Consider the following 26,911-nt stretch of genomic DNA (forward strand, 5'->3'; position numbering starts at 1 on the left):
ATAAAATAAAAAAAGCTTATGATCTGGCAAGGTATTGACAGCTGTGGACAAAATCCCAGGTTTTCGTGACAAACAAAACTAAACGTTTGTTACGCCTGAAGCTAGTAATGGACATTTGAAGTTTTGGTCTGATTTGGAAAACTTTCACTACAATTGTGTCGAAACAACGGAAAAAATTTCATCGGAAAGGGCATCACTCCACCCAACTGCCCCTCAATTGCGCCCAATTAAGAAAAGTCTCGTCAAATAGAATGAATTGTTTTTGAATTAGTTTTACCAACAACTTCAGTTCAAAAAGTGCTATCTGAATGCTTCAATTACGAAGAAAATTGTTTTGATTAAATCTAAAAAATGTTCAAAAACAAAAAATACGAGTAGGGAAAAATAAAAATTCTAGAGCAAAAAGGCTGATTTTCTTAGGAACAACCTAAGTTGCATGATTTGAATAGCTTTACTATTGAACCCGCTAGAGATACCATAATACTTTTGTCCTAAATTTGTCGATCCAGACAACTGTGGAATAGTTGAAATTTTTGACTCTCATAACTCCGTAAAAGGATGTCGGATTATATTTAATTTTCTCCCGATGAGAATATGGTGTCTTTGTTTTGAATCTGAGATTCTAGGACTGGGTCTCCAAGGATAAGATTTGGATAAGATTTGAGTTTATATCCGGAAGACTAATGTTTGTTGTCTGATGAGCAGAGAAGATGTTTGGATATGGGATACCGGTCGTGAGAGGATCTATGATTTAGACCATGTTCGATGTACGCTTTACCGTACCCAGTCATGTGTTAGAGCTGTGTCTATCACACTGCTTAGGGTGGCGAGATGGTAGTGCGTATGCACGGGATGCATAAGAACGCAGGTTCAAGTCCTGTCTCTGAGCGTATCTTTTTTTCAAAAAAACATCTTTTCTGTAAGATTCTCATTCGTTTGGCTTCTCCAATATATGTTTTCACTCAGTCATTGCAAAAAAAAACGGAACATTGGTTTTCCAACACTTTTGCGTGAACTCAAACTGGTAAATATCTTTAAAATCATTGTGTGTGAATGCTACTCACACTCTGAAAAAATTGTTTCCATAGCTTCTGGTTATCTGACTCATGGGCGGCTATTTAGTAGAAAATTGCTTGTGGGGAACGTCAAACCCCTTCGTAAGTTTATACTCCTGAATGTATTTTTTATGCTCCTAAATGATTTTGAATCCAAAAAACAACAAATTATCGACAAAACACAGTTATCTGATTAGTTTTAGGCTTTTTTTCAACGTTTTATTTGGTAATTTATCGCTTATATCGGCATATCGCTAAGTTTTCAAGTTCTTTGACTATTCACTCATGAGGCGTTCTTCACCCTATAATTCAGGAACTGGAAGTCGGTTATGGATAAAATTTCATAGCAATGTATGGGATCACAATATCTTTCATTCGAATCTAAGTTGTTGAAAATCGGACTAACCGACTACGATAAATCGAAACTATCTCCCTTTATGAGCTTTCAATCACTGTTTCCGGTATTCCCGGAATCAAAAACCGGGAGCCTTTGTTGCCGAAATGAATTGTTTTTTAGTAATAAACTGAAAAGATCCAAAACCAGACCATTCTGCCAACCAATTTTGAAGAAGACGTTTCTTCTGCATAGTCTCTTGTAAAAATAAAACAAAATTCTACTTTGCTTTGTATGGCACCACAAGACCTTTTATTTGAATTTAAGAGCATCAAAATAGTTTTCTTCAAGAAATGTTATAGACATGCACAAACATTTTGTGATCTAGACGACCTGTTACGAATAATTGTTGTTAAACGTGAAATAGTGATGAATTATGTGAGTATTACATATGAACTTTATTACTCAAAACAACTGGGTTATCTAAGTTTCATTCAATCGTTCCATGTTCGAAAACCATTCCGTTCGATGACTTTAACAACAATTTTTTTTTTTTCAATACGGTACATTTTAAATAATTGTAGCATTATCTTCCATGCTTGACACAAAGAATAGAAGTTCAAACGTGGCGTTTATCATAATTAACGCATCTACTCTACTTTCAAACAACAGTGCGTTGTTCAGCTTAAGTTTAGTTCCATCGAAAAGCAGAACACACACACAAACACCATTATTCGCGAAGCTTTTCACAGAGCTCAGCAAACGCTCCAAGATTAAGTGCACTAATTGTCGCCGGCAGCTACTTGACTGAGTGAATAACCATATCCAAACAGTTTCTAAACAGTGGATGTGGTTGACAGCTAAACAGGAAGTCTCTGGAAACATTCGTACATACTCTTAATAAATAATTCCACACAAACTTAGCATTCCTTCTCGCATACACTGTCATCCGTGCTGACCACTGTTGCTGTGGAGCCTTGTTTGTTCTAACCAACTAGTGGTAAGTGGGTGGTTGGGTTTTAGTCCCGGGGCGGGCGAACTTTTTTTGTAGCCACAGATGGGTGGTATTTAAAGCGAAGACGACGGGAATGCGAGATATTTGCTCTTTTTGATGGATGCTTGTTTGTTTTGGGGAAAATGTGTTTACATTAAACAAATTCAACTTGTCAAATGCTTTGCTCTATCAGGCTTTCTTCATTGCTTTATTGGAGTTTTAGAAAAGTGAAGTTGATCTTGTGCTTTGGTGGCTTGGTAGAATTTGATAGATTGTTTGTGCTCCCGTATCTTCTAATCCAAGATTTATCTACATCAAGTAGGCCGCGTCAAATCATTCTACTGACAATGAGTAATGAATATTTGGACGAATTGCAGCAACAAATTTTAGATCTTATCTTGTTGAAGAATCGTCAACTTAGAAGTTTCACTCGATTCCTGTTGGACGTTGATTTTCTACGGTTCGCGGAAACCATAGAAGATTTGGATCGTGTTTTTGAAGATCATTACAATCATTTCCAGCGAGGAGGTGGATTTGTTTTACCAAAAAAGCAAATTGCTAAGCTGACTCGTTCGAAAAATCTGTGCATCTCAAAACTTGATGCGTTTGAACGAATTTGCTGGAGAAAACCGCAGTCGCTTGCCGGAAAAGCGTTTCTACAACGGATATCAAAGTTTTAATACTGTCTGCTATAATCAATAGTCGGTTCTAAACGAATTGTTTTACAGCGCTCAAAAAACATTTCGAAGCTCATTTCAAGCGTATACAGCGAAAGTCGAAAAGCTCGTGCACAAGTTGCCGGATATATACCAGGCCATAGAATTCCAGACGCTTCTTCAACGGACTAGATTTCTTCATTTAATTGTCATTAAGAATCACGAAAACTTTCAGAAAGCATTCTATCCTGTATCTGTAAAATCACACTGCACACAAAACACCGCCGTGCTGAAACTAGAGGTACTCAAGCTTTATCGAAAACTTTTGACGAATTTTCTACTACTTCTGGACGACATGAACTCCGGAACTTCCTCATCCGTGGAGTCACTTCGGGACAAGCTGAACCTGGAAATCGACAAGTCTCGTGATGAAATAGTGATCCAAGAAGAGGAAGTGGTTGAACTCAGACGGGAGATGTTTCCTACTTCGAAAGTCAGCCTCAAAGAACAACGAGATACTGCAATGGACCATCTGGAGGTGAGGGAACTAGATCTCGAGGTGCAGTTCAAATCAATCGACGCACTGCAGATCAATATCCAGGGATTGGAACTTCAGGTAGCTCAGCTGGTTGATGAACGACAGCGCATACATGAGCAGTTATCCGTCAGACGGGCTGCTCTACGAGAGCGAATCCGGGAAATCGTTCGTCTGGAGAAACTTGTTCAGCAGATTGAGAAGGAAATGTCGGACCGCTTGTTTCAGTTTCAACAGAAGCTAAATGAATTGGAACTCAAGCGTTTGGCTATCATGCAAGATGAATCTCTAACCGAAGAGGAACGTGCCAAGCTGTTGGCAGAGCTAGATCAGGAAATCATGGAGGTCCGAGAGAAGTTTGAAGCAGATCAGAAGTTGCTTAAGAAAGAATGTGATGAGTTAAAAGAGTTGTCCAAAAATGTCACTGAAGATGTGGATGCGTTTAAAGGCGAGCTATGGCAAAAGCATTTGGATGAAATAAGGGAACTAGAGGAAATGAAAAAGAATGCTACACCATCGGAGCTACTGTTGATAGAAGCCAAAATTGCACAGTTGAAGCAAGAGTTTGAAGAGAACATGGGTATGCTGGATTCGGCAAGAGCGAGAGTTCAATTTCATGAGGACGAGAACGGAAGGTATTACATCAACGAAAAAGGAGAAAGAGTATATCAGAGGGAATCCGGAGCCTCAGAGTATATAATAACTGCAGACGGTCACTGGCTGAAGGTTAAGGACGGATTTGAGCTACAAATTGACGAGAAAGGCGAATTCTACCTGGATAGCTTTGGCAACAAAATTTACACGAAAATGTTTTATGAAGACGAATATGGAAAGTATTATGTCGATAGTGAGGGGAATAGGATATATCTGGAGGCAAGTTCAAGTAGCGAATGGCCAGAATACGAAGATCTAAGTGCCTCCGTAGCGGTGACTGAGACGGAGCTCAGCTCGGAAATTTCAGAAGAAGTAGAAGTCACTACAACTCGCTCATCCGATGAAGACATACCGGATGATAACCGGGAACAGCGTGAATCCGATGTAAAGTACATTCAGGATACTTTCGGTGCTCCACTTCGAAAGGGACTTGCACTCACGTATCTGCATCAACCAGAGGATCCGATTGAGTTTTTAGCAATGTTTCTAAGAAAATATCATAGCGATCAACAAATGGAGGCACAACGAACTGAATTACTTGCGAAGGTAATGCTAAGGAAAGATCGACCCGTAAGTAAGGTAAAAATTGTTTGTAAATTCCTATGATTTTTTGTTGAATTATTTTTTTTTTATTTTTAGAGTTCCTCCGATGACCTTTGTTAGGTATATCTTTTTTCCAAACAGCGGTTTTTCATGGAGATTTTGAGCAAATCGTATGTTTAATATGTGACCTGTAATAATTATTCGTTATATTTAGTACCGTTATTTAGGTAAATTCATATATGAAATGTAGGAAAATATACAAAAAGGATGATTTACAGTACGAATAAATTGAACATGTTCTTTCTTATACCAATCGACTCTGTTCGCTATCTTTTGTCTCAGAGATTGCTGAACCGATCTTCACAAACTTGAAAAATTCGAATGAAAGGTCTTATGGTGTCATGTATATCTGCTGAATTTAATGCGGATCCGACTCCCGGCCCCATACCAAATCGCTGAATTTGTAGGTCATAGGGTAATGGTACCTCCATTCATCTCAGCTCCAATAGTTATCTCATCTACGGATACCATTAGCTAGGAAGCGATCTGCTGTCTCTGTTCGAAAGAGTAACTTCAATAGTATGATGAAAATAGTAGCATTCGCTTCGATTTTTGGCGTCGATATAACACTAGTATTGAAAAGTTTTCGAAATATTGTTTCTGCAGTATGGTTTCTTAGATCCGAAACAAAGATACTGTTTCCGGTATCATTCGTTGATTGAAAATCGAATAATCGGCTATATAATGTGGCGACTCTACTAATGACCATTGGTATAATAGCCCTATTATTTTCTGCTCATACGACCCGACTTTGGCAATACCCGATTTTGAAAGTACACTGAAGTCTTTTTGTTATGCGAATTCACGTACCGCATAAAAAAAACCGCATAACTCTGAAATTTCGCATAAAACAAAACGCATAACTCTGAAACTTTGCATAAAAAAGACCGCAGAAGGGAAACCGCATAACTCTGAAAATTCGCATTAAAAAAGCCGCATAACTCTGAAACTTCGCATAAAAAAAACGGATAACTCTGAAAATTCGCATAAAAAAGTCGCGTAAAAAAACCGCATAAAAAAAGACCTCAGTGTACCACAAATATAGGACAAAAACTCCACTTTGTTTTCTCATAGATGACAACCGATTTTCTTAAGCTTGGATTCGATTTAAAAGTGCCATTGTGCTTTAGATTCGAATTCGACTTTCGGATTCCATAGTATATTTCTGAATTTTAATTAGATCCGACTTCTAATTCCGGAGTTTGAGTACAATTTGCCGGAGATCGGTTTCACAAACTTAGTTTCAAATGAATGATTTCAAGAGTCCATAGATTGATATGAAATTTTAGCAGGATCGCCAGAATTATTAGGTAAAGTATAATAAAATTTCAGTTATTTAAGTCACAATGCAAAAAAAAACGTAGAAATTCTGCGAAACTGTGCTTGAAGATGTTCCAATATGTGGGTTTTGTCAGTTGATTGCTAAACGAAACAGTTTTGGCTATATCGGTTTCCGATTCCGGGAGTAACGCAAATAGTGGTAAAAAACTACAGAAAAAACGAGACTCACTATGTTTTTTCAGGGATAATTTCACTGAGTATTATTAGCTGCTGTGAAATTTTATCCGGATCCTATTCCGGAATTATAGGGCGAAGATTGTTGAAAATTACATACTGTCACAATGCAAAGATTGTAAAAACTCTACGAAAATGTGCTCCAATATGTGGATCTCGTTAGTCGATTACAAAATCAATCAGCTTTGCCTATACCGGTTTCCGGATAACAATTCCAGAAGTACAGGAAATGGTAGACAAAACTCGTAACTAAACTCACTTCGATTTCTAGGGGTTAGTTGAACCTGTTTCCACGAACTAAGATATGAATCAAAAGTTTAACGGTCCTATGGAATCCTGCGAAATTTTAGACGAATCCGACTTGCGATTCCGGATTTAGTGGGTGAAAAGTCTTGAAAATTGAGAGAAAATACAAAATAGGTATTCAACAAAACCAATGAGCTTGGTACTTTTATCTGAGAAATTCTAAAGCGAATATTTTCATATTTCGATGGCAGCTCATTTACCGATATAATTATAAGTGTCTTAGTTACTGTTAGAGCGAGTAAAATAAAACTATTATTTTCAAGCTATAAGAACCTTTTTTAATCCACCTAGTGGTGTAATAATGCCTTTCTAATATTATTCATATTGCCAAAAATATCACTAGAAGATTCTGTCAGAATTTTTTTTTCAATCCTTAATAAAATAAGAGACTTTCTCTGGGTATGAACTAAAATAACCTTTTCAATTTGTAAACAGCTATGTGAAGTTAATAAGATTTTTTCTTTATTTTGCATCGTCGCACCAAATGATTAAACACACTTCACCCTATAGATCTGGAACCGGATGTCGGACCAAGATGAAACTAAACAACAACCTATGAGACTATATGAACTTTTATTTTAACCTATTTGTAGAAATCGATCACTCTGAGAAAAGCTTCGTTCTAGAGTTTTTGAGCACTATTTGTGGTACTTCTGAACCCGGAAATTTGGAACCAGTATAGCCATCGGTTCGTTTGGTAAGAATATAGCCTACAAATTGAATTAGTTTTAACCCAAATCAAGAAGAATTTTACCCTTTTTTGCATCGTCGCTCTAAATGACGGTGTATAATTTTAAACACACTTTACCCTATGAAAGCATGATAGAATTCAATAGAAACCAATGGGACTATGAGATTTTTTATTTTATGAGTGACATTATTTGACACATACTCACACACACACACACACACACACACACACACACACACACACACACACACACACACACACACATACACACACACACACACACACACACACACACACACACACACACACACACACACACACACACACACACACACACACAGAGAGAGAGAGAGAGAGAGAGAGGAGAGAAAAAGAGAGAGAGAGAGAGAGAGAGAGAGAGAGAGAGAGAGAGAGAGAGAGAGAGAGAGAGAGAGAGAGAGAGAGAGAGAGAGAGAGAGAGAGAGAGAGAGAGAGAGAGAGAGAGAGAGAGAGAGAGAGAGAGAGAGAGAGAGAGAGAGAGAGAGAGAGAGAGAGAGAGAGAGAGAGAGAGAGAGAGAGAGAGGAGAGAGAGAGAGAGAGAGAGAGAGAGAGAGAGAGAGAGAGAGAGAGAGAGAGAGAGAGAGAGAGAGAGAGAGAGAGAGAGAGAGAGAGAGAGAGAGAGAGAGAGAGAGAGAGAGAGAGAGAGAGAGAGAGAGAGAGAGAGCTCGATGAACTGTGTCGAATGATATAGAACACTGGGACAATTTTCACTAGTAAATTTTTCAAGCGATTGCATAAACTTTCTGTACGAGAAAGGCAATAAGTGTACTTTTATAGAAAAGCATAGTTATCATGATTTTGTGATAATCCTAACAAGTAGGTACAAATTAAATGAAAAATTCACAAATTTACATTTTTATCACCTGAAAAATATTGATTTAAAAGTGGCAACCCTGCCCGCTTTACGAAATTCAACAAAGCACGCTGCGAACGGGGCGAATCCACACGTACAAACGTTGCATCGCCATTTTGAATGACGATTTAAATGTTTTGACACTCATCACCCTATAATTTCGGAACCGAAAGTCGGATCCGAATGAGATTACACAGTATATTTAAAGACAATGAGGGCTTCAATTTGAATAATGATTCGTGAAAATCGGTTTAACCGTTGTTTAACCTTGTGAAAAAATACTCATGAAATTGAAAACTTTCACTAATCGCACTGTAATACGGGAACCGGAAGTCGGATCTGGATCAAATTTTCAAAGACTTAAAAGAATTTCAAGACCTTTTATTTCCTTTTTAGTTTGTATTTTCTTGTAATTCAGTCGGATTCACATGAAATTCAAGAAAATTGTATGAGGCCATAAGACCTTTGATTTTAATCGAAGTTTGTGAAAATAGGTTCAGTAATCTCTTAGAAAATTGAGTGACGTTATTTGACACACACAGACACATACACACACATACACACACACATACACACACACACATCCACACACACATCCATCCATCCACACGACCTCGGCACTCTCTCGTGTGTCCCGTGTGGTGCAAACAGGGGACTCGGTGTCGGGAGAGCCTCTTTCGCCGGGGAACTCTCCGTCGGTGTAGTCTAGATCTTTCATCGGGGATTAGACGAGTAGAACCGGAAGCCATCCTCCAACCGGCATCATTGGATCGACCCAGGCATCCTTTCGGTCGGGCCGTGGACGGGTATCGAAAACGTCGGTTTCGGGAGAACTTCCATCGTCGGGGAACTCTCTGTCGGTGTAGGCTAGATCCATCACCGGGCACTAGTCGAGTAGACGCCACAACACCGATTCGAGTCGTCGGGGCATCAGCGAACCGGACGCCATGCTCCAACCGGAATCGCAGAGCAGACCTCGGCACTCCTTCGGGTGTCCCGCGTGGGGTAAAAGGGGAAACTCTCAGTCGGTGTAGGCTAGATCCATCGTCGGGGATCAGTTGAGTAGTGCGGCGCGACGTAGCGGCATTGGGTTGTCGAGGCGCCAAAGGTGGATCGAGAGGGATAAAGATAGAAACTCAGGAGCTCATTTTCTCCCAAACGAAGAAGTGCATGAGCACAGCCGAGATGTATATAGAGAGCAGGAGCTCATTTTCTCCCAAACGAAGAAGTGCATGAGCACAGCCTCCCCCGAAGTATTGAGCTTAGCTTAGTTCCGGGGGGATCAAGGCAAGATGTCCAAGGTGTTTAAGTGGGTAAGGTTCAGCCAGTCCCACTCGCTGGTTCACAATAGCGGTAGCTTGACAACTACTGAGCGCGTGAACTGGGAAAGTACATAAGTAGGTATTTCACCTTGTAAAAAAAACACACACACACACTCACACGCACACACACACACAAACACACACACACACACACACAAACATACACACACACACACACACACACACACACACACACACACGCACATACACACACACACACACACACACACACACACACACACACACACACACACACACACACACACACACACACACACACACACACACACACACACACACACACACACACACACACACACCTTTGCAAACGTCGACCCAACTTTGCACAGAAGAAAAATGTTTCGAAGGGGTACAAATTTATGAAATAAAACTAGTTTAGAGTGTCGTGTATTTCATGATACAGAATTTCGTCACAATCTGTTAAAGATTCCGCCTGGACGTTCCGAAAAAATTTCGGGAGGTCGACAAATTTACCAAGAAATATGTACTTGGTGTGGCTGGCGATCTGTGCGAGCGGTAAATTCAGCCAATTTGAACTAGTCGATTCTTCAAATGATTGCATATACCTTTCTATATGAGAAAAGCAAATAAACGAACAAATTCAAAAAAATGTTCAGCGTTCGGAAATTGCGTATTTTATGATAATTATAAATAAATAACTTCTAAATTATTCTTATTTTTTGCAATTTTTTAAATTATGTATTATTACTTATTATTATGCTAGATTATAATCGCATGTCTGCACGATAGAAAATGAAACCTGGTTACGAATAACGATTTCAGCGCTGTTTCTGTAAACTTCAATCAAGCTCCTCAATTAGGGTAGATGAATAAAACCTAATAAATCATTTGATGGTACATTATAAATATGTGTCTTCTTTCAGGGCTGAGAAATTGTAACTTGTCTACTGCCACTGGAATCATTGAGATCACAGTTCAAGTTGTAGGTCGAGTAATATCCTACAAAAATTCAAATGAACCAGCAACTTGTAATTTTATTTGATACTAATAATACTTTGGTATTCAATATTATCTGAATTAATGTTAGTAATCGATTGTCATATTCAGAACTAAACTAGTTTCTTCTTATTTAGTACCACTGAAGATTGAAAAAAAAATTATTATTGAAGTACGAATTTGAACACAATGAGCTGTGTCCAGATTATCAGTGACTGACTGTCAAAAATTATCCTATCCCAATAATAGATGTTTTAACCTGTGTTTATTTACTTCCTGAGAGATTCAAAAATATCAGATTTGAAATGAATTCATGATTACCCAATCTATCGATTGATTTAATGATGACCTTCATTTGAAATCAAGTAATCCTATTGAATGATTAAGTTCTTATTTGTGTGATAAATTTTTTCAAGTACAGTTAGATTCCTTAATTTCCGTATCGGAAGAGATCAGGAGTTTACACAAGGCAGTAATATATGTCCACATCTCATCGCACTGTTTTTCAGCAATACCGTCCTGTTGCTTGGTGGTAGATACTAAGTAATTTGTGCCGATGATTTGAAACTGTACTAGGTTGAAATAAATAAATTATCCTTAACCGGGATGGCAATTCACTTCAAAACAATGTACTGAAACTGTGGAAACGCTTCAGCATATGGGATGATAAGCATGTAGAAATTGAAACAATAATACCTCTCTTACCATGCTTAACTGATAATCGTTATTTGTCATTTAATTTTAGGAAATAACGATAAAAACAAAACACCTTCATTTTAAACGAGTGCTTCATAACAATCCTAAATCCAATTATGCCTTAAGTATGAAGTCGTCTTATTGCCAAACTCTCCTGCATTCCTAGAGCTAGTGAAAGTCGCACACGATTTAATTCAATGAAAAAAAAGCGTGTGGAAAGCGTTACGACCTCTAAACGAACAACCGCGTAGACTTCTCTTGATGTCGAAGAGCAAGCAAAACTTGAAGCCATGTGTTCGCAAAGTTTAGTACGGAGCTTGTAATCTTGAGGTTATCTTTTGGTGAAACAACAATTTAATTCGTACACTCCTTCGTCTGAAAAAGCGAACGCTCTTGAACGACTTCCATTTGACTAGCAGATTGTTCTGTAGCCCAGCAGAAATTCCTTCGTCCCTGTCATTATTTTAGCGAAAAGAAATTCATTTCAAGCTTAGGCCGGAAGCGTCCATGGCACGCCAGTAACGCATTTCATTTCGTCTCCGTGGAAATGCACATTTAATGAGAAAAGTTATATATTCTAATTCCACCCATTATTACCGCCCACGCTGGTACCGGGCTCGTCGTGTGTTTACTCCAAGCAAGCATCGTTAGATCCTAGCCCGATGGACCGAAGTAGATTCTCCAGTGACGGTAAATTACAACCGCACCGCATCATTCTCAATGGTATAATCTTTCCAAATGGGACTTGAGCGTCGTTTAATGTTTCATTATGTACATCATTTCGCGTCTAATCTGTCCGGTCGAGTATCGCATATTCACGTGTGATTAGGTAAAACAGGGTTTGTGTGTTTTATCAGCATGTGCTTCTATGTTCCACGAGAAGCTTAGTTCGGAATGTTACATTCACGTCATCCCTGCTGTTTTTTTTTTTTTTTTTTTTTTTAAATAATTATTTATTGGAATATGAGTTAAAATTAAATTATTAAGATTTAAATTGGGTGTTCAGCCACAAGTGGTGACTTTTCAGCCCTGTTATATATATGATTTGGTTATTACCATGAAGACAGACATTCTGAGATTTTTGTGTAGGGAAAATAATGTCATCCCTGCTGTAGGAATCCCTAAACAAAGGCAACGATAGGGGAAGTGAGCTTAACATCGACCTGTCATAGTCTTGCCATTGTTTGAAACTTTAATGGAATGACAACTTAACGATTGAACAGAGGAAGAAGTTGGAGATTTTGTTCCACGTTAGACATTGACTCACTTTGGGGGGACCTTCCCTATTGTCTATTTCCGTTACTGTTGATGAACGGCTTACCTTTAGCCTGGATGGTTGTGCGACATTTTGTGACCCGAAAGATTGCGGCATATAAAAAATGCACACTTTTGAATAATTAATGGTGAGATATTTCACTCTGAACTGGAATTTCTTTACCTGGAAAGAGAGAGGAAAAAAATGGAAAAAAATTTAAAAGATTATGCTAGGAGCTCACATTTCTTACAGTTTCGATATAATCAAAATTTTATTTGAAATTGCTCACAGATAAGATATATTAGCAATTAATTTAAGAACGTATCTCACCGTGTCCGTGCCATACGAATCCCCGATCATCTGGAATTTTAGCCTTTATTCAAATATTCTCTTGCCGTTTATCCGATCCTGAAAGCTTTCGCTACTTCATTCATGCTTTTTTAACAACAAATCGATTTACCTAGCCAAACACAATAGTGCCAAATGGATGTCAAACACGAATTTCGAATTCCCCTCGGGGGTGATCCACAAGCGGAACTACATTGACTTTTCAAAATATTTATTATTTTTCAACACAAAAGCTGAAAGAAAATCCTTCTCTATCCACTATCCTGGTACTGCTACAGAGCGACTAATGCGTCTTGAAACGGATGCTTAAAGTATGGTACTATGATTGTTGTTTTCTATGCGGAAGGTCGTCACGGAAACGGAACACAGAAACTGTTGACGAGAAACAACAACTACGGTTGTTCCGCGTTCCAGTCTACATTTTCCTGGAGACCGTCTGCGTTCCCGGCACCCACCCTTTGTCAGTGAACACGGAAGCTCTCAGCAACGCAAATACCGCAAAATACCGGATCGTATTTTTTTCTCTAAAAAAGAGAATGTGCGAAAATATACGTAATTTTTTACAGCAGATTCTTTGTGGTTTTCTCCGAAATGCAGTACGTGTTTTTATGATTTGCGGTTAAGTACTGGTAGAAAAAATATATCGTCACTTGTGATCGCATGAATTGTGGTGACATAAAACTCAATTGATTGCAATTTTCATTTGAGCTCTTCGCTTGGCATAGGAAAATAGAAATGATTTTTCTTTCAATTCAATGGGGGAACTTCCTCAACTGGTAGCTATTTTCAACTGCGTCTGGGTCTGTTTTTGGCTCTCATAGGTTACATAAGATTTCTGTGAGTCTCCTTGTCTCAGAACAATGTATGTGTGTGTATGTATGTATGTATGGATGTGTGTATGTGACAAATAATGCCACTCGATTTGCTAAGATATGGCTGAACCGATTCTCACAAATACAAATTCGAATGAAAGGTACCTTGGTTCCATAGCTCGCTATTGAATTTTATTTTTATCCGACTTCCGGTTCCGGAATTACAAGGCAATATGTGCAAATCTATGATCATCAATCTATATACAATCTTTACCGGTTTTTACAAATAAAGATGCAAATAAAAAGTCTTGAAATTCTTTATAAGTCCCCAGGTTGATCTACACAGCAAAAAATTATGAAATTTACAGGTGACGCAAATTCACATATGACACAATTCACAAGAACGTAATCCGTGAAGCGACAGAACTTTACAAGAATGACATAAATATACGTCAAACAAACCCCGCCATTCGGACCCACACGGACCGAAGGATGCGGCCAGCATAGATATTTACCAACGCCATCTGGAAGACTCATGCAACACTCAATTCATCGACTACTGCCGATCACCAGCTGAAAGCTGGATTTACGAGAACCCGAGATGACATAGTCTAATGATACTATTCTAGTTTTAAGTTAGTCGTTATTTAAGATTAGAAAATACCCTTGGCATCTTAGAGCTTAAGCAGTGTGCCTAAAATTATATTACATTATTGAATAAAAAAAAAACCGCCATGCAAGCAAACGTGTAAATTTACATATTTTAGCATATAAAAAAAATATGTCAGAATGCATTAAATATAAGTTAGATTTACTTTAAAATTGAGTCATTTTCGACGCTCATATATGTCGATCTCAGAAGACGTAAATTTACACGATTTTTTCTAGGTGTGTAGATCCGACTTTTGGTTCCTGTATTACAGCGCGATAAGTGAAAGAAAATTAATTTAATGAGGATTTTTTCAAAACTGTTGGCGAAACGAGGTGCAAATTTTTATAAAATTTACTGGGAAATTCATCTTGTTGGCAAACCTTGTTAGTTAGTGGATATATAAATATACTTTGGAACTACTAGTACCCGGCTTCCGCTTGCGAACGCACCGGTAATAGTGAAGAAAAGCTACAAATCCGGAACTCACTGCGAATTCTCATCAACGGTTAAACTGATTTTCACATATCATGATTCAAATTAAAGCTCTCAGTGTCTTGAAAGATACTGTGCAATTTCATCCAGATCCGACTTCCGGTTCCGAAATTATAGGGCAATGAGTATCAACACTTTCAAACTGTCATACAAAATGATGCTGAACCGATACACCTCGGTATGTCCTGGTACAGAAAAAGAAAACACCACCGCCTAGCACACCGCGTGCTGTTCAAATTTGTATAGCGTAAAGGGTTGCCACATTTTCATCTACATTAACTTGACATAACTGTTTGCAAATTGAAAAGGTTTTGGTAGTTTATACCCAAAGAAAGTTCTCAATTTTATTTATGTTTGAAAAAAAATTGTCAGAATGATCTAGTGATGTTTTTGAAAATATAAGTAATATGAGCAAGACATCATTACACCACTAGGTGGATTAGAAACGGATTTTTTCAGACAAACACTACATTTTTATACTAAGTGCGGCTTTCGATTCCCACGTTTTCTATTCGGTAGATATAATAAATTTGATCTATCTCAATAATTTTTGTCTGCACAGTTGACCCAGCAGAACATGTCAGCCAGTTCACTTTAGCACGTCATTTCGATTGGTCCACGTGTCCAGAATCCCAAATTCAGTTCCAGAATCCTGGTACAGTACTCAGTTACTGAATTTAGTGAAAGAATTCAAGTCCACAATTCAAGTTCAGGGTTCAGTTTCAATATTTTGGTCAAAAATTCAGTTCCCGTATTGTATTTTTTAACTGGTCTAGGTTCAGAATGAAGTTCCAGAATCCAAATACAAAACTTAGTTCCAGAATACAGGTTTAATACTTAGTTCCAAGGTGCGGGTCCAAAAATCAATTTCAGAAACCTGGTATAAAATTCATTACTTATTTTCAGTTTTAGAATATAGTTTCCAAATTCAAATTCAGAATTCCAATCCTGAATTCTGTACCTGTATTCAGTAACTAAATTTTGAGCTTGAGATCTGAACCTGGATTCTAAAACTCAATTCTGAACATAAATTAGTGTTAAAATCTCTCTCTTTCTCTTCCTCTTTCTCTCTCTCTCTCTCTCTCTCTCTCTCTGTATGTGTGAATTTGAATTTTATTTGAATCCGACTTCTGGTTCCGGAGTTACAGAGTAATATGTGAAAATTAGAGAAAAAATATGCCCTCAATTTTCTCGGAAGTGACTTAACTGATTGTCACAGACTAAGATTCAAATAAAAAGTCTTATAGTTTCCTAAAAATTTCATTCCTAGAAAATTTTGTCCGGATCTGACTTCCGTATCCGGAACTAAAGCGAGATAATTAGAAAATTACCTATTTCATGAGTATTTTTTTCACGAACGGTGGTCAAAACAGGTACAATCCCCATAAAACTATCTTATAAATTCTTGCAAAACTTGTTAGTTTGTGGGCAAACTTAACGTTATTCAGCACTACTGGTCCCCCGTTTTTCTGTTTCGGAAGCACCGAAAGTAGTGAAGAAAGCTCCAGAAATAGAATTCCCTTATCCTAGTTTAAATTGAGTATCTAAGCTATTAAACCGCCATATGGAATGACAATATGTACAACACCGGTACGTGCAACGTGGAAGAAGAAAACACAACACGAACGATGCGTGCTTTGTTCTATTTCGTACACGCTAGAAAGAAAACGAAACACTTCCAGTGAAACCCTCAACGAGTGAACACGTTGTATCGTAGTAGTGCGGTGAGAATTTGAGTATTTCGCGAAAAAGAAAGAATTTTTATCCGTATTTTGGCGACTCGACGTTATCACGCAGCGAGCTTTTCACTTGTAATCCATTGGACTATAAACGAAAATTAACTGGCAATATAGCCCAAGTTACTGTGCCAATCAATCGGTGTCATCTCAAGTGATGTGACGCTAACCAGAAGTAGAAGAAGCAAAAGAAGAAGAAGAAAACGAAGCGGTTATGAATGTCTGCTACTGGTGTGTGATGTTAGTAAAAGACGGTGCTGCGGTTGATAAAAATTTTAGCTATTTTATGATAAAACCGAACCGACCGGAAGAATAAAAGAATATCAATGAATAGAAATTTATTTGAAAAAAATAAGCATACATCGGAATTTCAAGCTTCGCGATGTAAATGCAATTTTTACAGCCGGTCCCAGAAAGTATGGACGCAACCAAAAACCGCTGCCATTTCGCAATGGTTCAGAATCTGTCGATTTTTATGGCTGCGTCCTGTTGTTTACACTCCTCTCAAACCACTTGTGCAGTTGTTTATTCGTTTTCATTAGTTTGTTTCGAAATTCGTGGACTTTCAGCAGAACAACGTCGAAAAATTGTGTACAAATGGTGCACAGAACGCGGACTGTCACTGAGAAAGATAGCAAAAATGGAAGGAGTAAGTGAAAAAGCCGTGCGAAATGCAATCAGGAAGTTCGGTGAGGATAACACCTTTGAGGATAAACCGAAAACGGGTGGAAAAAACGGTCCTGCTAACCTTCAGTTGGATGAACGTATACTGAAGGCGTTCGAGCAAAAGAAGGAGGTTTCAGTTCGGGAAGTGGCCAAAAAAGTGGGCACTTCAAAGACAAATATTCTTCTTGCTAAAGAACGTTTGAATCTTCGAACCTATAAGAAGCAGAAACAACCAAAACGTAGTCCGAAACAAGAAGCATCGACAGACCGAGGGTTCGAAAGCTGTACAATACGATTCATGCTGGAAATTTGAACTGCATAATCATGGACGACGAAACCTACGTGAAACTCGATTACAAATCCTTGCCGGGACCACAATATTATACGGTGCGAGAAGGGCAAGTGTTAAACCAGTCCGAGACAAAAATTTGGAAAGAAAGCTATGGTCTGGCAAGCAATTTGTAGCTGCGGTAAAATTTCGAAACCCTTCATCACCACTGCTTCAATGAACAGCGAAATATACATCATGGAATGTTTACAAACACGACTCCTACCCATGATTCGAAGCCACAAGGATCCTGTTGTCTTCTGACCAGAGCCACTACTCGAAATGAACGGTAGAATGGTATTCTACCAAAAATGTCACTTTCGTCCCAAAAGACATGAATCCACCAAATTGCCCACAACTTCGACCAATTGAGGAATTTTGGGCATTAACGAAGGCACATCTTAGGAAACATGTCTCGGCAGCCGAAACCATTCAACAGTTGAAGGTTAAAAAAAAGTGTCGCCAAGAAGTCTGTACGAAATTTAATGAGAAACGTTCGCAAGAAGGTGCGCCAGCTACAATGGTTAAGTAGCAAACTTTGAGAATAATATTCTGTTGTTGTAGTCTAATATTATCAGTATATCGAATAAAATTTGAATATCTAACACTTGTGAATTATTTACAGCGAAATCAAAGTGCGTCTATACTTTCTGGAACAGTCTTTACCGTGCCAGTGGTGTAGTGATGTCAATTATAATAATAATAGTCCACGAGTTTGGTTTAATCGAAATAGAGCATGAGATATTAAGTCTAGGTTTAACTAGGTCCAAACTGTTCTAATTTGTAGTCCATATTTGTTGATGACAAACGAACCAACTTCGTCTATTGCGGTCTTCTGAATCCGTTTTTGGAAGTATTGGAAATAGTGATAAAAAACTGCAAAAAGGATCATACGGAATTTTTTAATTTGTTTTTGACAATTCCACAGTGATATTTATGATGTTATGAGTAATATGAGAAAGGCATCATTACACACGTAGATTACAATAGGTTGTTTTTCGTACTCATGTCATCCAGTTAAGACTCTGACATTACCCATCCATCATTTGTTACTGTTGTTGTCTTCTTCGACTTGTAGTCATCTAAGGGATTTGCTTCCAAGTGACGTTGCGTATTCGCCTTCGATTTTAAAACCTACACTTTTCATCACTCGTAACTTTAGCGTCTTTTTCAGAGAATAACATAACGATTAGTTTCCAACAAATGCGATAAACTTGATAGTCGTTTTGAAAGAAAAAAAAGACTGAATCGATACATCGGTAAATCTGACAATCCGATAACCTGAAGTTACGTTCGAACTAGCACCACAGTCTTTTCACTCCGAATGGAGTACAATCTAAAGAATCGAATCAAAAGATTAGATGATTCCCACCGCACAGCGGATGGCAACCGTCATGACGTACTTTTTTCATCTGTCATTATCGTTAAATTTTCAGTCGTACATAAAAAGGAATATCCCTATTTTAGTTCCTAGCAACAGTTTGATTATATGAAATGTATGGCAATGATTTCATAAACTAAAGTCATTGTACTCATTGCACGAACGTTTTGCTACCGTCAGTAATTTTTAGAAATAAACATGAAATTGTCATTGCTATTAAAATCTGATTTGAAGCAACGGATCAGGATCCACAGACTACATATTTAAAGTCCTGATCCTCGCATTACCTTTTACGACCAGCCAAATGTGGACTCCAAGAAAATGTGATACGTGATTCCTTCATCTGGAAAATTGATACGAGAGAAGAAACAAAATAACCTTCCAACTTACCTCACACTATATTACTGGACAAATCATCCGGAGAACAATGAAATGAAATGTGATTCGTTTCTCACGTAAAAGTTGATTTTATTGGGACTAGGTGATGTCTGGATTTATTATGTTTTCTGTTCGGCCATTATCGGCAAGGAGAAACAAAAGACACGAAATATACCGTGGAGATTGAATCTTTTTTAGGGCTAGAAACATACAAGGTGTGATCGGATGGTCAAATTGAAACGTTTTTTCGCCCGGACTAGTCTGAAAAGTTCCACTTTAGCAAAGTATTGAAATAAGTGATATTCTAACCAAATTTACTAACAATTAGAAATCAAAGCAAATCACAATCACTCTATTGCATTATCCATGAATATTCAGGATAGACGTAAAATGATTAAAAATGGGGTTCATAATTTAGAGTGTAAAAGAAAATTTAATTTTTACTATGCTTTCAAGGACAAAGCTCTACTAACCGTTCAAGGACCGGAGAAGGTAGTCCTCAGCTCACACCTGCATCGCTAAAAGTAATGAGATGCAAGCAGGGCGACACACTGTTAAAATGTACACAAATTCATTTCGTTGTGGTGGAAAGTAAGATTAAATCCGAAGCGATTAAATTTCTCGCACATTTCGACAGAGCACGACTAATTGACACTCGAATATGAACAAGATGTTCAGGTTGTTTTTCGTGATCCACAGCATTTATGCAGTGCTGAATTTCCTTGTATATTTTAATTTGTCATTCAATCGGTTCGATTATTAATTTTTCTTGGTTAGTCAACCATGGAATAATTTATTATCAATGCTGGCGAAAGAAACATGTCGAACATGTTTGATATAAGTCAATCACCCTACGTTCTCGAGGGTTGCAATATGTGCCATTATCAACCAACCACATTGGAGCTTCATAATCTACGCCACTACCGAGTAGCTTTTTTGTAGCTACATGGTACTTCAAACCAGAGCACATCTCATATAGCTATGCATTCTTATCGTGAGGATGGAAAGTGGGTGGAACATCTTACGATCGACATGGAGCATGTAACTTTTGTCAGATTTATTTCCTAGCTTGTTTGACAAAGTTACACGATTCCGCACTAGTCGTTTGGATGCAGGCATTCGACATTCGAGAATTCTGTATTACATAGTTCAGAAAATTGTACCCCATTAAATCTGTGTCAGTACTGAACTGTTGGTGAGCAGTCGAGCAATGTCTTTGCTAATTGCAAATATTACTGCTGTGAAACATATCAAACAAAAAACTTGTTGCATATCACACAAGCAAAGTGCACTTTTCAAATCGTATAATCGCATAATGTAAATGAAGGATCAAGATATTCTAGATAGTTATAAGAAACAGAAGCGATGCCATTTTTTGACTTCATCAAAATTGAAGTAGTGCTGGTCAGCCACGCCAAGCTACATCGACCGGAACAAACAATAATCGGGAGGAGCAATGTCTACGCCATACGGTGAGTGGGCTAGGTGTTCTCATTTGCGCGTCTCTAAGTATGTTGTATCGGCTGTGCAACATGTGGGCATGCATTGTCATGTTGCAAAATTACTTTGTCGTGTCTATCTGTCTATGGCCGTTTTTCTTGCAATACTCAGCTAAAAAGGCATCAATTGTCGTTGATAGACCTTTCTCGTGATTCTTTTACTCGGTCGCAATAAGCCATAATACACCACATCCAGCTGGTTCCCCTCTAAACAGAGCATAACCTTCATATCATGAATATTTCGATCGGACGTCGATGATGATGCATGACCGGAGATTATTTTGGATCCTTGAATGAAGACTAGCAGATTTGAGTGAGTATTACAGTTTTGGTTTCTGTTTTATATCTTCACTTATATGACAATGGAAGTTTTTACTCGGAGATCCAGATTCACCATTTTTGGCATTAGAAATACCTTACTCTTCACAACACGGAGCCGAGTGACAATTAATAAATTTAAAACTAACCGCGTTAGATTTTTTATCATTATTTTGAACGTTTATATCTCAATCATTTGTAATGGAATAATATGATTTAACTGCCAACATGCTTGCAACGTCGTATTAATATTTCACTAGTACATCATTGAAACATCGGTTTGAATTGACCTATGTCAATCACGGCATGTCATAATGATATTATCCTCTTGATTCCTCCAACACGGCCGACGGTTTTGATCTTTGCATCACACCTCGCATTTCATTCAGTATCAGTTCTGCTTCGGTCGGCATAGTAAGGTTTCACCTTGTGCATGAAAAAATAGAGCACTGTTGTGCACAGTATAGTAGTGTCAGTAGGATCGTAGCAATAGCCAAGCTATGGTTCTGCACGCTTTGAATCATCTGCGAAGTCTGGTGAAACAGAAGGTCAAATTCCACAAAAAGAGGCCCTTATTACCGTTCTCACTCCACTTTCACATTCACTTCACTTACATGTCACTTCACTTGATTTTACCTATTACCGGTATCACGCATAGTGAAGTGATCACTGTGGTGGAGAAAACTATTTTTTTCAGCAAAATGTTGGTTGCGTGATGTTCATAATGACATCAAGTTCATTAAAGTAATTACTTTTGTCTCAGAAGCGACTTCCGCAATAAGGACCTACATTCACTTCACTTGATTTCCACCGTGAAGCGATACCCATAACAAGGGTCACAGTCACTTCACTTGGTTTTCACCGTGTAGTGACACCGGTAATAAGGGCCAGAATGTAATGCCAAGGTTTTGCTTTGCTTTGTGCATAGTATGAACTTTCGCACAAAACGGAATATATGCTCTATCACATTTTTCTGATCCGTCAACGCCTGCCTTCATGTTGAGGGGATGAGCGAAATAATAGCTTTGTCATGCGCTTCGAAATAGCCGTAGATATACGGATTCGGAGATTTTCTATGGAACTGCCGAAAATTTCTACGGATATTGAAATTTCCAAACGGAGACTATTTTGAATGGCGAGCAAAAAAAAGGTTTTCTCTTGTACCGTTCGTGTTTGACACCGCTTGATGAAAACTAAAACTCGTCTGATACGACCAGCTATTATTCAAACACTAGTGGATAGATTGTCATAAAATTTGGTATTGGGCCATCGTCGAGAGGCTTGTTCTCAACAAAAATATACACGGTTCGATACTATTCACGTCTTTTCTGTGAGAGGTCCGGGACTTTTATTTCATTTAATTTTGTATTTCTAGTTTATTTGCCAATGCATGTTTGTTTCTTGTTTTCCGCTGATACTAGTTGCGTTCACTACCAGGGGGCTCCAAATTGAAACTTTTTGATGTAGGGGAGTATGGTGGATCCAATTCTTAATATTTTACACATTTTAACGTCCTGATTGCAATAGGTATTTTCAAATTTACCGCACTTTACCTCTCAATTTCGAATCCGAAAATTAGATCCGGATGAAATTCAATGGCAACGTATGATCTGAACGTCCTTTCATTTTAGTCAAAGTATTGTGAAAATCGATTCAGTTTTCTCCAATCACACACACACGAAAAAAAAATTTAGGTATAGAGCGTGATTCAAAATATACTCTCCCCCCAGTGCTGGAGCGGAAAAATAGGTATAGAGCGAGAAGATTAGTGTTTGTTGTCTGATGAACAGAGAAGATGTTTGATTATGGGATACCGGTCGTGAGGCGGTCAAGGATTTAGACCATGTTCGATATACGCTAACCAAACCCAGTCGTGTGCTAGATCCGTGTCTATCACACTGCATAGGGTGGCGAAATGGTAACGCGTATGCACGGAATGCATAACAACGCAGGTTCGAGTCCTGTCTCTAAACATATCTTTTTCCAAAAAATCATCTGTTCTGTGAGTTTCTCATTCATTTGGCTTCTCCAATATATATTTGCACTCAGTCATTGCAAAAACTGAACAATTTCTGATCTCGATGTACTGATTCAAATAGTATATATCGATTTTCATTGTGCTCATTATTGAAAAAAGATAGAGTATAATTGCAATGGGACTGTACCCCAAAAATGACTGAAAAGGAAATGAAAGAAAAAGCTCAATTATGAAACTACTGTTCCGCTTATGCCGTTCACTGCACATGGATTTTGTTCTTATAGTTTGCAAGCGAATCTGAGAGTGACATTAATCTTTCGTCTTTTTCGTCTGTTTTTAGTCAATAAAATATTGTTCGTAAGTGTAAATCGGACGAAATATATTGAATTTTCTAAACCCTATTCACATTTGGGACCAGAAAAATTTCAAGACTAACCATCATAACTACGCCGTTCGAATCTGTCTATAAATATTTCATAATAAAATTAAATAATTACAAATCCACGACAACCTTCAAAACAGAAATCAAAAGGTAGATGAGTTATGCTTGTTATGTATAACAAAATATTTTTAGAAGTTATTCAAGATCTTTCAGCAAGATCACAGCGCGCTTTTCATAACATTTTAAGGTTTTGTGAAAAATTGGACACATATTTTCTATTCGAATACATTGGAAAAGGTCCACACAATATTCGTCTAGTAGGAACAAATTTTGGATTCACTCGACTATTTCGGCAAAAGCATTCTACATCGATCGAAACAAGTAGCAGTCGGATGGCACTAGGTCACGACATTACAGCGGGTGTGACCGAATTTCCCATTCACTATGATTCAAATACTTTTTAACCGAAGCCGCAAATCGTCGCCAGCGTTGTGGCGATGAAAAATTGTCGGATGCATATTTTAATCATTTTCTCAAATATTCACTTCAAAGGAAACATTTGGGCTCGATAAAATAGCCCTTCTGGATGGTTTGGCCAATGAGAAGGGGCTTGTAGTAAACGAGTCTGCACAGTACGAAAAAATATATAAATTTACGTCTCAATGGGCGTTGCAATCTACTCAATTTTGCTATGCAAAGCATATGAGTATAATCATCATCGAACGTCATTAAATTCTCCTTTAATTCATCTGTACGTAACCTAATCTGTCCAAACAGGCGAAAAAATTTATTTTACATAACAATATTGATGTAACGTTCCGTAATTGCCTAAGACAATACGACATGCTTGGATTTGTGTCATTTGCTATTTTCAATACGGCCAGCTCGCTGAACTTAATACTGACGAGAAAATAACTACACACCTTACTGTGACCAGTCAACAGTAAAAGTTTCTCTCGGTTGCATCAAAACAGTTTCACACATGTACAAACCTTTGACGAAAATCAGATTAGTGGTAGATAATGACAGAATCCAACTTAGTCTCGGGAAGATAAGTTACTGATGATTTTTTTTTTATTTTACCCAGTAATTTCCCCTTTCCTTCGAGACAACACTAAGACGACATCGCGCAAAGCACTGGTTTCCGATCGGTTCGATTAAATTAATTAATAGAAGCATCCTTTTCAATTTACTTCATCTTGATTCATTAACAACGTTCGCTATAGGGCTTCGAAACAAATCAAGTGCTTTTCTCATGGTTTAATCGCTTTCTCTAGTTTATCTCACTCAGGCATGTTATAAAAGTGTATACTCCTAATTGATGTTGAAAGAAAAAAGTAGAGTATACGGGAAATGTGCACTATAGGTATCAGGAACTCTTTCTAAATTCGATTGATAGAAACGGGAGTCCTGATACTGATTCATAACCAATGGCCAACACGAAAACAAAAGATCTATTGGTACCCGGATAAGTTTGAAGTCACCTTAAACGTTATTGTCTCCCTATGAATCTTCTCAAACAATCAGTATGCGCGATTTAAGCTCATACGAAACGTGTACCCGGTACGAACATTCTCGACCGTTCTGTCAACATATGGTGGGACAATGAGTTTTCAGTCGATAAAACAAAACCGCTTACGTTCGGGACAGAGAAAACCAAGTAAAGTATTGTGTAGTGAACAATAGAACGACCTCGAAATGAGTGAACCAAACGAACAAAAGCTACCGCCGACACGAAAGAATACAATTGTTGTTGACTTCAGGCAGTGCAAGATTCGGCCTTCGATACGAGAACTTGAAGGTTTGCTTAAGGAGCAAAAGAATCTTGACATTAAACGTGTGCATTTACTTCAATGCAATAAGACAAATAATGTGATTTACATCCAGTTTTATAAAGAATTGGATGCAATTCAATTCGCAAAAGACAATAACAATGTGCACTATGTGGACCACGAGAACATTAAGTACAACATTCCAGTATATATGGAAGATAGTGCTATAGAAGTGCGTGTGCATGTTCTTCCCTCAAGCGTCACCGATTCATATATTCGCAAAACTATGTCCCAATACGGAGAGATTCTCTCAATCGAAAAAGAAAAGTGGAAGAATTTTTTCCCCGGTATTCTAAATGGCTTACGTTTATTACGCATACACTTGAAGAAGGCTATACCTTCTTATGTGATTTTCGGTGCAAATCACTTGTTACCTACGACAATCAGATGGCCACATGTCAATATTGCCAAAAAGCTGTTCACTACGGTAAGCCATGTGATAAACTGGACAAGGAGACAACTACACCAAAGGACAACGATGCTTCCTTCGCACCAACCCCAAGCAACCCCAGTACACCTGTGACAGCCACCAACAACAATGAAGCATCCCCTTCAACGAATCCATCATCATCCCCTATAGAACAAAGTACACCAGCTGCAGTTAACAACTTACCCTCCAACCAACCAGCAACTAGCAACGAAAAGAAGACGGAAATCAACAACAATACCATCGATGCGGCAATGGATGACGAGACGAACCACGAGCGAAGTGCCCCTCAATCCTCGCAGGAGGGAAATGAAAGCTCCTCTCCCCCTAGAAAAAGGGTGACAACGAGATCCAACTCAAAAAAAAAAAATTTTAAAAATCGGCGCAATCGGCCACGTAAAGCTTGTACACAAATAGGCCTGAATCAAAATATCTTTTAAATAAAAAAAAACAAAACACCTGGTAATTATAGAAAACAAGAAAACGCTGCTTTAAAATGAAGTGCTTGATTGAAGCTACGAAACGCGATTGATGGCGTCGATTCATAGAAGAGTTCGAGACGAAATCCGGACACCCCTAAATACGTATATCTCTGGAAATCGACGCGTGAATTATTTCGCAGACTGATGAACGTGTGTCAAATGAAGTTTTAGTGACACTACACGCTTTTAGATCGAACAAGGCGTCAGAAGAAGAGCAAATGCGAAAAAGAATTGTGTGCGGTCGCTCTGAAAATCCGGATCTGTCAGTAAGATAAGTTGATTTTTCTGCAAGCACTGTTCATAACGTTCCTAAGTCGTTAGATACATGTTTGATAACAACCAGGAAGTATGAGAACGGAACAAAAACGGATCTCCGGATCCACCAAATGGGGAGGTTCTAAATGATGAAAAAAATCATCATTTTAGCGATTTTTTTTTCAGAACTATCGTTCAACAAAATAAATTCAATTATTTTGTATAATAAAACGCATCATTCGAACAACATTTTGTAATTTTTCCGTGGAAAAATATTGAGATATAAGTCGGTGAAGAGGCATTTTTGAGGATGCTTCTTAAAAATCATGATTTGCGGTGTCCACTGTATCTCAGCGCAGACTAATCAGAAGTGAACAAATCAAAGCAGCATAGCTAGAGCAGAAATTTTTCTAGACCCCAAAGTTTCTGTTTGTTTTTTTTTTTAATTTTTTGAATTTT

The 26,911-nt window shown here is 38.1% G+C and overlaps 2 protein-coding genes across 2 annotated transcripts in view; one reads left to right on the top strand and one right to left on the bottom strand.

Annotated features, from left to right (window-relative positions):
• The window catches only part of LOC131429978 (CD63 antigen-like), a 173,122-nt gene that overhangs the window by 115,917 nt on the left and 30,294 nt on the right, over nt 1–26,911 (bottom strand). The gene's annotated exons all lie outside the window — the stretch shown is intronic.
• On the top strand, nt 2,731–4,834 carry LOC131429219 (uncharacterized). Its single transcript, XM_058593269.1, has 2 exons — nt 2,731–3,056; nt 3,112–4,834. Exons 1-2 carry the CDS (start codon nt 2,731–2,733, stop codon nt 4,832–4,834), a joined length of 2,049 nt encoding a protein of 682 aa, XP_058449252.1.

This window comes from Malaya genurostris, chromosome 2 (genome assembly GCF_030247185.1).
Source record: "Malaya genurostris strain Urasoe2022 chromosome 2, Malgen_1.1, whole genome shotgun sequence".
In the NCBI taxonomy this organism is placed as follows: domain Eukaryota; kingdom Metazoa; phylum Arthropoda; class Insecta; order Diptera; family Culicidae; genus Malaya; species Malaya genurostris.

Excerpts from the sequence above, each read along its gene's own strand:
- LOC131429219 (XM_058593269.1), top strand. The coding sequence starts at position 2,731 with ATGAGTAATGAATATTTGGACGAATTGCAGCAACAAATTTTAGATCTT. Across the intron at positions 3,057-3,111 it reads TTTCTACAACGGATATCAAA|CGCTCAAAAAACATTTCGAA; the intron begins GTTTTAATACTG and ends ATTGTTTTACAG.